This window comes from Crocodylus porosus, unplaced genomic scaffold (genome assembly GCF_001723895.1).
Source record: "Crocodylus porosus isolate Cpor-Errol unplaced genomic scaffold, CroPor_comp1, whole genome shotgun sequence".
Classification (NCBI taxonomy): Eukaryota; Metazoa; Chordata; order Crocodylia; family Crocodylidae; genus Crocodylus; species Crocodylus porosus.
In genome coordinates, this window is record NW_017728918.1 from 76,560,598 (window position 1) to 76,572,643 (window position 12,046).

The following is a 12,046-nucleotide window of genomic DNA, read 5'->3' on the forward strand; positions in this document are numbered from 1 at the left end:
CCCACCTGCAACCCTCGCTCTGGCCCAGGTCATGCTGCTGCAGCAGGAGGCAGTGGTGTGTCAGGCTTTGTAACTAGCCCTGGCTCTGCCCCCCTCAACCCTGCAGCCAGGTCACATTCCCCCTCCACTCGCCAGCCTGGGTTGCTCTGCCACAGTGGGAGGAAGCGGTGGGAGGGGCTCCATAACTAGCTCCCGCTCCCCAGCCCTGCAGCCAGGTCACACCGCCCAGTCCCATGCTGGCTGGCCACTCCTCTGAGGGACTTGGTCCAGGTGCTGCAGTACGGGCCCTGCCTGAGGTAATTTTCAGCATGGGACAGAGCCAGTGCCATGTTGGTGCCCATGCTGCTGTTGCCTGCAATGGGGGGATTAACCTCCCCAATTTCCCCCAGGCAACTGGTGTTTGGCCGCCACGGTCCCCAGTGCACGAGTGGAGCTATCGGTGCCCGTGCTGACCCCCCCATACAAAGGAGTGATTAAACCCCCAGTTCCCCTCAGGCTACCAGGGTCTGGCCCCATCCCCACACCTGCCCCTAGAGCAGTGAGCAAGGTGGGGGGCTCAGGACACCTTGCAAGGGTTGCTGCCCCTTTGCCAGGCAGACCTAGAAGCACTCCAGAGCAGGGTTTCCCAGCTCCACCCTTTTCTCAGCCAGTCAGAGCAGTGCTAGTGCTCTGGCTAGGGAAGAGAGGGGCAGGGGCAACCTTGCTCGGCTGGAACAGACAGCCCAGCCCAGGGCTGCAGAGTATGCTAGGATGCTGGAGGACCCTGATTTAACTTAAACGAGGAAGGGGTTTGAGATGCATTTCCATAAACCAGTTTTTCTTCTTTCGATTAAATCTGATGCTACATTCAACCAGGTTCATCTCAAACCAGTTTTGGCTATATTGAAATTGGTTTATGTGCACTGAACTTATGTTCTGTTACAGGTTTAAAGCAGTGTGTGTGTAACTTCTGTACCTAAACCCAAAGTCAACAGTCCAGGAAAGAGAGTGGCTTCTTCTGTATTACTTCTCAACATGGCTGCATACATTATATTCAGCACTTGATTTCTCTTCAGCTGGATTCTAAAAGACTAACTGGTTATATCACTACCTCAATTAAATAATTAAAGAAAAATTGAAAAAATATATTTAACCATAGAAAACAAAACAGAATTTGTGATAAAACAGCGATAGTAATTTCTTGCTTTGATTTTGTGTTGCTGTTTCCTGCCAAGCCTCAATAGTGGGAGACCATTTTCAATTTCACTGCTTTGCATCTCATTAAATATGGCCTATTAACTATTGCAGAGCTGCTGCAGTTCAAGGGTCCTAGTGTTTTGTATTACTTCACATGTCCTTAAGCACGTATAAATTTAGTTCTTAATTTATATTATGGTTAAAAAATATTGTCAATTCAGAAACAACTCTTCTAAATTTTATTTAAATGGCTTCAGGAAATCATTATGGCTAAAGATCAGCCTAAGCACTCTTAAATATGTAGTATTACATTAAAATTTTAGATAAAATAAAACTGCATCAAAATATAGTGGGCCAGATCCTTAGCTGATGTGAATCAATCTAGCTCCACTGAAGTTAAGGAATTGGTTGAGCATTCTTACTATTTACTGACAAACTGAAAGAAGTAATTAATTCTACTAAATTTGTAGTGTATTCTTTTCAATACAAAATCTAACTATATGGCAAACTGCATCAATGTATAAAAGCATCCAGAGCAAAATGACCAGCCTAAGCAACATTACAAAAATGTCTCAAAGTATACGAGCTTAAAAATGCATCAAAAAGAAATCACAAAATCAGCTCTTTGAAAATGTCTGAACAGATGTCAAAACATATTTCAAACATGCAAATTCTGCCAAATCAGTGCCATTTTGGAAAAAATAGTTAAATAAATTATATCAAATTATAATAGAGAATAAGAAAATGCTTAGATTTAATGTAATACAACGAATGCATAAGATTCTTATTTAGATTCTAATAAACATTACAAATGCAATATAATCTGTCAATAAAAATGTTTCTATAGATTCAAAATACTCCAATATTATAGATCTACCTGTACACTAGTAAAAGAGACAGCACTTCAGTACTTTGTTGGGAAAACATCCAGCACAAATTTCACGTTCTGCATTTAGCCAGATTTGAGCTTCTCAATATGAAGAGGAATATGCCAAGAACATGAAACACATAAAAGACTGTGGCAAAAGGGAACAGCAAAGAAAGCAGCAGAGAAAGGGAGGGCCATTCTAGCTAACCTGCAGCTGTATCCGCAAGCTGTGGGGAATGGGGTGTTTGTGACATCCTCTGGCTCTTCAAGAATGGAAAGAAATTTCTCCAGAGAGCACTGGCAACAGCAAGGTGGTGCTCTTTAGCCACTAATGGAAGCTGTGTGTTTGGGCCCATATTTCCTCGCTGAGGCCCCTGACTTGCACATTTGTGCACACTCCTAATAGGAAACAAAAGCAATGTCAACAGTCAATAAATGGAAAAAAAAACTACCCCAAAAACCCAAACCCGTATCCTTTTTAAATACATGTATAAGTTCTTTAAACTCTATAGTCTGAGAACTGAAAGACCATTTTGTATAATTAAATCCTTTATGCAAAGATATTATGCATACCAGTTATTTGACAGATGAATGATGGCATATTAAGCACCATAAAGTTAATGTTAATTACTAATGTCAACCATTAATTATATGCTTTTTAATATGTCAGATCAAAATGAGAAATAGGCAGCTTTAAAAAGAACGTTTGCATTTTGCAACTACAAGCATGACAAGCAAGTCTGCTTACATTCTAATGCCAGGCACTTTTTTTTTTAATTTAGTCTCTAAAAGTTTCAATGTGTACATGTACATGTACATGTATGTGTACAGGAAGAAAAATAAAGAATCACAATTGCTTCTGCTTAATTTTAAGGCTTTCTATTAATGCTTATTTTTTTTATTTGCACAAGTTCAGTAGAAGCATGCTTGCTTAAAGCAAAAAATGATGGTTTGCTGATACACTGCAGACAATTAGCTTTGATAGCAATGCCCACAGCTTTGTTAGTACAGTAACGACAAAAGTTACCACTGCACACAACTCCCATCCCTTCCTGAGACGATGTGGCATGAATTCAATAATGCACTCAATTTTCTTTGATTCTTCTAGTACCATTCCTGCTACTTAATCTAATTTGGAAGTTGTGACTTTCTAGAGGTTTAATAGAGATATGTCTGCAGGGAATCAATGTTGTCAGAGAAATGGGGGGGGGGGGGAAGCATTAATAAATTTGTCTGGTAGACTAGGATAGAAGGCATTGCTGCAGTGGGTTGATCAACTAAATAACATGCTTATTAAAAACAATCTGTAGGAACGCACTATCATTCCTGTTCCTATTTATCTTCTGGTCAACTCAATTGAGATTGTGCATTAAAGCACAGGCAGCATTATTACATTTGCTTTATTAAATTCTATAAACAGCACTGTAAAGTCACAGTCAAGATATTTATAAGATAATGCATACTGTGAAGGCAGGGAGACTTGCCTTAACACTAATGTTTGCAGACCATAACATTTCTTTAAAAATTGTCAGTTTTCATAATAGCAAACGGTTCACAAACGTATCTTTCTGTTTTCTCAATTTTTATTCTATGCTTATCCAAACCTGGGAAAAGGGGAAAAATGCAACAGTTTCCTTCTGGGGATGCAGAAAAGTTACAAGAGAATTATACGATCATGGCACTCATTAGGACATCTGTAATGGAATAATTTTAAATAAAGAGTAGGCTGGCTGCAAAGGCTATTCTTAGTGTTGTTGGTATTACAAGTACATCTCATTACATCAAATTAGTATCCAAAAACTCTGTCAAACATAACTTAAAACCTAAAATATACCAGTTGTCATAGGTAACAGATAACTTATGCCTGCTTGTAGGCATCTATTAGTTTCAATGGGTTATCCACAGAGAATCAAGTACTGTTACTTTGTGACTGGTTATCCTTAACATACATAGAGGATAATTTTACATATGATAAAGTATCAAATACTTCTTTGATTGATAGGCAAGGTTCAAACACAAGAATGGGAGCCAAGATTCTCTGAATTCTAATCCCATCCCTAGCATTTCTCTTTTCAGCATCCTTAGGCAAATCACTTTGGTCAGATACCATAAAGGACTTGGGCTTCTGAAGTACAATTTTGATGGAACTTTGGTGCCAAAGTCAAACTAAGCAATTCACCAAAGTCTCATCCCTCTACCTAGACACAATAGGCACCTAAAAATATTTACTAAGGTACATAGTTTCTAGGATTCACAAACCAGGCATTCCCAAGTGTAGGTCTCCTGAGGGTCCCAAATCACCAGGTATGATCAGAACATACCTACTGCACATTTGACAGCCATGACTCTTTTCATTCAATAAAATGAATGGCAACCTCTTACATATCAGTGTTACAGCTAAAAAACCCCCAACAATCAAGAAACAGAAGACCCATGTACAAGCACTCTGAAGGGCTTAAGGAACTTAAGAGACATATCTTGCATCCCATAAAAACGTTCCACCCTACAGGCTAGACTAAATTGAAGCTCAGCTACTGTAAGAAGAAAAAAAAAAAAAAAGAATGCAAGATTCACTGGGCCAGGGAGAAAGCAAGCAAGAGAGCACAATACTCTAAAGCCTTGTGATGAACCTTGGGAAACAGGAGACCCCAATCTACCCTATTCACTGTTAACAGAACTTAGATAACCAGCTCAGGTTTGCAAATTCCACCCTAGGAGTCAGGCACCTTCACTGATGTGATGATACTGACTGTCATCATGCTGAAGTCCTTCTATGTATTTGGGCCTCAGTTTCTCATCTATGAAATCCACATTGTAATACTTAACTCTATCCTTCAGGAATCTATTCAGTGTTTGTAAAGTGTGTGGAAGATGACAAAAATCTATCCAGCATAACAGTTAAGTAATCCCCTTCTAAGGAATATTCTCAAATTTAACAAGCATAAAAAGGTTGTGTTAGCATAAAGAACTAAGTAATCCTTCACTGGCACTTTTTCCTCCATACACAGTGGGTACAACACTAAGTAGGTATGAAGTATGAGCAATAAAAACTGGTATGCACTAAGCTGGTTTTAAAATACTGTCAGTTCAATGGAATCTGAGTTAATACAATGACTAAAGAAAGCCTCCTTTAAACAAAACAAAGAAGGTGGGGGTGACAGAGGGAAGAAGTGAGCTCAAAAATAGATGAATGGCAAAATAGTAGTTATTTTTTAAATAAGAAAAGGGGGACTGATTCCTTTAAGCATAGCAAGTGAAACAGCAAGGATAAATTTTGCCCTTACTCTCAGCTATACAACTGTACTGACTGGTCCAAAGACCTTTTCCTCTTCTCTAAATTGCCTCTGAAGAAGGATGGCCTGCATCTCCTTTAGCCATCTATGCAGAGTGGAAGGGTGTTCAGACTTCTAAAGTGAGGTAATACATCTCTGTGTCAGTGGAAGGGCAACACGTACAAATCAGTGTGTATGTTTATTCATAGTGACCTACACAAAGACTTGTATGGAGGCAAATGCTTAAAGCGCTGGTTTTCAACATTTTTAGACTCAAGGCAATGCTCCAAAACTTTTCAAAATTTTGCAGTACCTCATTATAAAAAGACTAACATAAATATATTATGACTATTATAATAGAAACATTCTAATTGTATTGTTAATTATTAATTAGTTATAATTATAAGGATCTAATCAATTAATACGATACTTATCCCAATGTCACTACCATTGCAGCCAGGTGGATTTAGGCCACGTGCCTCCTGTAAAGCCAGGTCGGCAAGCGTCTGTGGCAGGTGTGTGCACTCCTGCCAAAGTCGTTCCTGATCCAATCCTACACAGTCTCCCCCAGAAACAGAGGCACACACCTTTGATTTCAGGATGCATGTTGGACCCAAACTGAGAAGCAGTTACAGCAGAAAGGCATGCAGCCCAAATTACATTATGCAGGAAGGCATGCTGCTTCTGCTGCAGCTCTTCTTGGTCCAGCTTCAATGCAGCTCCTGAATGCGTAGACACTTGGGGCAGCTCTATCTGGTGAAAGCAGTATTTACCTCCAAGCTTTGCCACTGCCACAGTATGAACTTGTCCCATGCACCTCCATTTTCAGAGTTGAACCATGAACAGCTGCAGCAGAAACAGCACACTTGCATGCATAATGTAATGCAAGCATCACGTCTTTATGCTGCAGCTGCTTCCCAGTCTGGCTCCAACGTGCCTGCAGGGAAGGCCTTGTGAGGAAAGGCTGAGGGACCTGGACCTTTACAGCCTCCACAAGAGAAGGCTGAGGGGGGATCTTGTGGCAGTATACAAATTCACCAGGGGAAGCAGCAGGGAATAAGAGATGCTCTGTTTACCAGATGCTTTGAATAACCAGAAACAATGGCCACAAACTGATGGAAAGTAGGTTTCGGTTGGACATCAGAAACAACTTCTTCATGGTTGGGGTTGCCAGAATCTGGAACAGATTTCCAAGGGAGGTGGGGCTCTCCCCTACCTTGGGGGCCTTCAAGAGGAGACTGGACAAGCACCTGGCTGGGGTCACATGACCCCAGGACTTTTTCCTGCCACTGGCAGGGGGTCGGACTCGATGATCCTTTGAGGTCCCTTCTGACCCTAGCATCTATGAATCTATGAAAACAGATGCACACAGGAATTTCACCCTACACCGGCAATGCTTTGCATCATGACAGGCTCTTGCAGCATCCTGGTTGAAAACCACTGAGAATCAATGTGTCCTCAATATGTGCTGGAGTAGATGGAGGCATGTAACAGGACTGAGCCCCAGGTGTGGTCACAATGATCCCTGGTGGTCACACAGCTCCTGCTCTGCTCTAACTCCCTGTGTAACCTCCTGTTTTCTCTGACCTCCACATCTTGAGGTAAATAGTTAATAGGTAATAACAGAGGCTGTCCTTGGGTCTCATACATAGCCCCTGTCCATTTCTTGACCAGCAGGTACCTCCTAGAGCCTCAGGTGTGGTCATAATACTCCCTGGTGGCCACACAGCTCCTGCTCTGCTCCAGCTCCCTGAGTACCCTGCTGTTTTCTCCCACCTGATGCATCTTGATGTAAATAGTTGCTGGGTAATAACAAAGGTTTCCCTTGGGTCCCATATAGAGCCCTTGTCCATATCTCGACCAGTAGATGTCTCCTAGACCCCTCTGATCCCAACCATATCCCTTGATCATTAAGTGGCCCTTCTTGACCCATCCATGCCCCCCCAGGGCACCTGTCGCCTTACAGATATTTTTGGCCTCTGACCCTTCCTACAGCCACACCCATACCTCATAGATGTTACTGGTTAATACGTAGGTATGGCACTTTGCTCCCCAGCCAATGTCAGGCCACTTCAGGCCTACATAACCTTGTTGAAGCACTGGCCTTCTAAGCCCCACCCCTTCCTCTCACTGGTTCCATTAGCCTACTGTGTTCACAGATGTTTGGGTTGGAAGGGACCTTAGCAGATCATTGCATCTGACCCCCTGCCCTGAGCAGCAAAGAGCACTGGGTGCAGATGACCGCAATCAGGTGCATGTCTAGCCTCCTCTTAAAGAGCCCCAAGGTAGGGGAGAGCATTACCTCCCTTGGAAGCCCATTCCAGATTTTAGCAACCCTTACTGTAAAGACGTTCTTGCTGATGTCTAATCTAAATCTGTTCTCTGTCAGTTTGTGCCCGTTGTTCCTAGTTATTCCAACGGGTGCCCTGGTGAACAGGGCATCTCCTATTCCATGCTGTCCTTCCCTGATGAATTTGTAGGCGGCCACAAGATTCCCTCTCAGCCTTCTCTTGCAGAGGCTGAAGAGATCCAGGACCTGGCTTCTGGTCTACAGTCCTTTTCTTGCCCTACTGGGCACTGGGCCCCCGACCCTATGTCCCCCCTTCTCAGACGCTGGCCCTAGCCTTCTTGGCCTCAGGCCGCCCTCCTTTCCCTTTGAACCTCTTGGCGTCGGCCTTCCTTCATCTTTAGCCCAGCTCCTGCCAGGACCTAAAACATCCTTGTGCCTCTTGGGAACCACTGTGGCTTGAACCCTTGTCCATGGGCAGTGCAAGCCCTCTCATGCCCTCTGGCGACTAGTAGTAACCTTCTCTACTAGTCAAGCCCGGTCTACCAGTGAATCAAACAAAAAACATAAACTAAAATTCTTAGCTCACTGGCTCTGTACCAAAACCCCTACGCATCCTGGGTCCTGGTCCCCTGCCAGCCCTCAGCTCCTTACTTGCTGTTTCTAGGCATAGCAGGATTGCAAACCGTCACCCAGCAACAGCCATATTGCCACAAAACATTTCCTCATGCAACCTGAAGGACTGCTTGCTTGACTCAGGCCCTGGGCTTATATACCTCTCAAGCCCTGCCCCTTCCAGTTACCCGCAGGTATTTACAATTAGGACTTGACAGCTAGCTCTTAGGCAGTTTGTAACTGCTGTCTGTTTGCTTTAGCAATGTCTTGGCTGCCTGTAGCAGGGATCTGCCCTACTGCAGAGCAACTGGCCCTGCAATAGGCACTCATAGCCTCTGGTTTTCCTCCCAGCTGCCTAGTCTCTTGCAGTCAGATTGTCAAGGGCATTGTATCTCCCACCTGGGAAGCCTCCCTGCTGCTGCTTATACTCTAAAAGTAACAGGAGCACCTGGCTCCCCATTACAAGGCAGCTATCTCCATCAGCTAACAAACCAGTTCATTGTACTAAAAACTATAAAAAGTACAGCTTTGTTTTTCATGTAGTAGTCTACATTTTTCTTAGGTAAGGCAAATATGCCCACTAAGAACATGCTTCATTTCTCAAACAATAACTTTTGTTTCCCCTGGGTAAAATTGTCCTATGAGTTTCTGGAATCATTTGTTGTCTCATTACAAGAGTACATGTTTGGGGCTTTTTTTTATTTGTCTGAAATAATGAATTTTGTGTCTTTGTTAAAAAAGGTGTTTCTCCATTTTGCTAACAGGCTGAATAAATTCTACCTTTACGGAAGGAAGGAATACTTGCGATTCCTGCTCACTGTCTTGGGGGGTTGTGCTAGATGACCACGGGTGAAGGTTATAGCAGGAGTGTTCAGGATTTTTCCACTGACTATGCTTAGACAGAGGATTTCTGCCATTTCTTTCCACGTGGACCTGGCAAAGGGTAGTACATGCCTTTGTCACCCCAGATCTGCATCACCGCAGAGCGCTCTATTCTCTTGCAGCCAGTACAGAAGCTGGTACAGAATGCTTTAAAGTGGAAGCATAAGTCACCAATGGTCCATGATCTGCACTTGGAAGCCAACTGGCAGCAGAGTGAACTTAGAGCTGTTTAACTTAAGCTATAAAGCCTTGAGCCCTTGCAACTTGATGGACTGCTCCCCTCCTCTTGCCATGATGTCCAAGACATACCCAACAGACGGGCTCAAGCTATAACCTTCCCTTAACAATAAAGACAAGAGGCCAGTGGTAGAATGCAACCTGCAAGTAGCCTTTCCCAAGTCATGAAGTACCCAAAGTCCAGTAACAGATGTACATGAACCCTTTAGAAGAAAAATAATTACTCCCTCTCACAGAACTAATGAAAGAGCTGTATAAAATCTGACTGCTGTGAATACTTTTAAGTCAATACAACCTTATAAAATAACAGTAAAACTAGATGTGCCCAAACTAGTATCCTGGGGGGGGGGAAGGATGAGAATCCAGGACCAGGAAAGACTCTATATGAAAGGTTAATATAGAATCTGGCTAATTTTGTATACAGGAATGCAAATGAATGAAAGAAACAGAGATCTGATCTCCAAACAAGCAGTTTCCTTCAAAACACAGGTGAATATTGGAAGCCTAGGGAGTGTAACATTATCTACACAGGGCCTCTCTATGCCTAATGTATATATAAAAATCTGAAAACCCTCAAATTTCCTCAAATGACGAGGGAAATCCCACAAATGGAGTAAATTACTGCTAATTAGGTGAGTGTTAAGACATGTTCAGAAGTCCAAGAGCAGCGTAAAAGGAAACCCTCATCTCAGTGTCTCCCCCTGCCATGCATATAGACCCTTGTTTCTACATGGATAGTACTCAGGTCATGGCCGACTACATATAGTTATAGAAAAGGCATGAGGCAGGTTTGTCAAATTTAGGGCCCAGGGGCCAGATCCAGGGTGAGTGATGGTAGGATGATAGGGTGATATGTAGGAGATAAGTAATAGGCTGCATTACCCCATGAGTGATGGCTTGCCCTGCCACTGAGTGGTGGTGGTAGGACAAGTTTTACATCCCTGGCATAGAGAATAAATCCTGAAAACTGCACAAAACTTTAGACAAGTTGTTTAAGTATCACACAGCAATCTTTCTATGTTAAAGAAATTGGGACAAGGGAAGGAATCACCATCCTTGGATAAAACTAGCAAGATTGGGTTGAGACAGCTGTATTTCTAAAATGATAAATGACCTTGATGCTTAGAATTTCAAATATCATAACACGGATTTAGACATGGGTAATAATATTACTCTTTTTTTCTATAAGGCATACTTGACCTACGGAATGCAGCCATTTTCCCCCTCTCCTCCAAATCTTCCTCTTGCTGCTTCCAGTGTACTGCTTTCAGTACAATTTCTCATCTAGTGATTTTAATAGCAAATGCAATTTATGTTGCATTGTTCCAACTATTTATTTTTTAAGTAACTGAACTGAAGTTGTAGATGGAGGGAAGTTGAGGCTTTAACCAGTTAGGGAGACCAGGGGTTAGCAAACCTATGGTCCATAGGCCAGATGTGGCCTGTGGAGCCACTGGATCTGGCCTGTGGAGCCACTGGATCTGGCCTGTGGACATGAGGCTTCAGTGGTAATTGGTGGCAGAGGGCTTTGGTTGCAGGTGCTCACCTGTGCCACCACAAAGACAAGCAGTGGCAATGGCTGGGTCCTAGACCCTGCTAGGAGCTGGAGTGGGTCATTCCAGTCCACAGCCAAAGAGGTTTGGCAGAGGATTAAAAGATGTTTTTGGTTTGGATATGGTTTGGAGCTTTTTGGTTCCATAGCCCAACTGATATTTTTGGTTTTGGGGAAAAGGAAACAGCTCATTTACATTCCTTCTTCTGGGCTAGAATAAACAGTACCTCCCAAGTTCAGGAAGGGTGGGCACCAAGTAGGTGGTCAAGGGGTAGATTAAGGGGAGGTGGTACAGTCACTCCCCACCCCTTCACTAGGTAGCATGCATGCTGTGAGGTCTCAGTCACCAATCTCCACCACTGGTTGCATCCCCTTGTGCCAGTGACCTGTAGACCACACTGCCATTTTCAAAATGCTGGATCCACTCCTGGGTATTCCCCAAGCCACTTTGCCACAAAGTCTGCAACTATATCAAACTCGATGGAAAGTGCTTTAGTTTGATTCTTCTGTCAATTTTTTTACAAATCTGGAAATACTTAATGCAACCAGAGTTAACACCTGGTACAGATAAGACAAAATGCCTTTAAAAAAATGAAAACGCTCTGTGGAACATAATCATATAGTGAATTCAACACACAGAGTAAGCATACAGAAATATATGCAGCTGCTTTTTGTGTGCCTGGATAATCACATTATATATACAAAATCATGTAGTAATAGACTTGAAACCTACACTGTAATTACAAGAGGAGCAAAATGTTAAGATCTTTGTTAGAACGGATAGTATATTAAACCAATTCAGTGGGATAGTAGCAGATCCAATGACTGCAGAATTCCACAATAGTTTAGTCAATACTATTATACTATGTTCACTATTACACTACTTTCACTATCTTCAAAGTTTACAAGCATCAATACTTTTTTGTACATTTTTCTTTCATACTTTTCAAGAGCTGTTGCTTCTTACAAGGAGTAGGATTATAAGCAAGCCTTTCACAGGAGTCACAAAAGCTCCTGAGCTTTCTCAGAATGTTTTAAGTCATCTTCAGTGCATATATTTTTATTCAGGAGGCTACAAGCACAAATATGAATCATCTTCAAATGAAGATAATTCTCCACTGGACTTTAAAACAACTTCTACAATGACCTACTCCCCC

At 42.5% G+C, this 12,046-nt stretch overlaps 1 protein-coding gene across 3 annotated transcripts in view; it reads right to left on the reverse strand.

The window, feature by feature from the left end:
• MMS22L (MMS22 like, DNA repair protein) overlaps positions 1 to 12,046 on the reverse strand; it is a 149,098-nt gene that overhangs the window by 33,806 nt on the left and 103,246 nt on the right. For all 3 annotated transcript variants that reach the window (XM_019537783.1, XM_019537782.1, XM_019537784.1), the window contains exon 15: positions 2,253 to 2,443. In XM_019537783.1, coding sequence (XP_019393328.1) covers positions 2,253 to 2,443 — 191 coding nt within the window. The remainder of the gene's footprint in view (positions 1 to 2,252; positions 2,444 to 12,046) is intronic.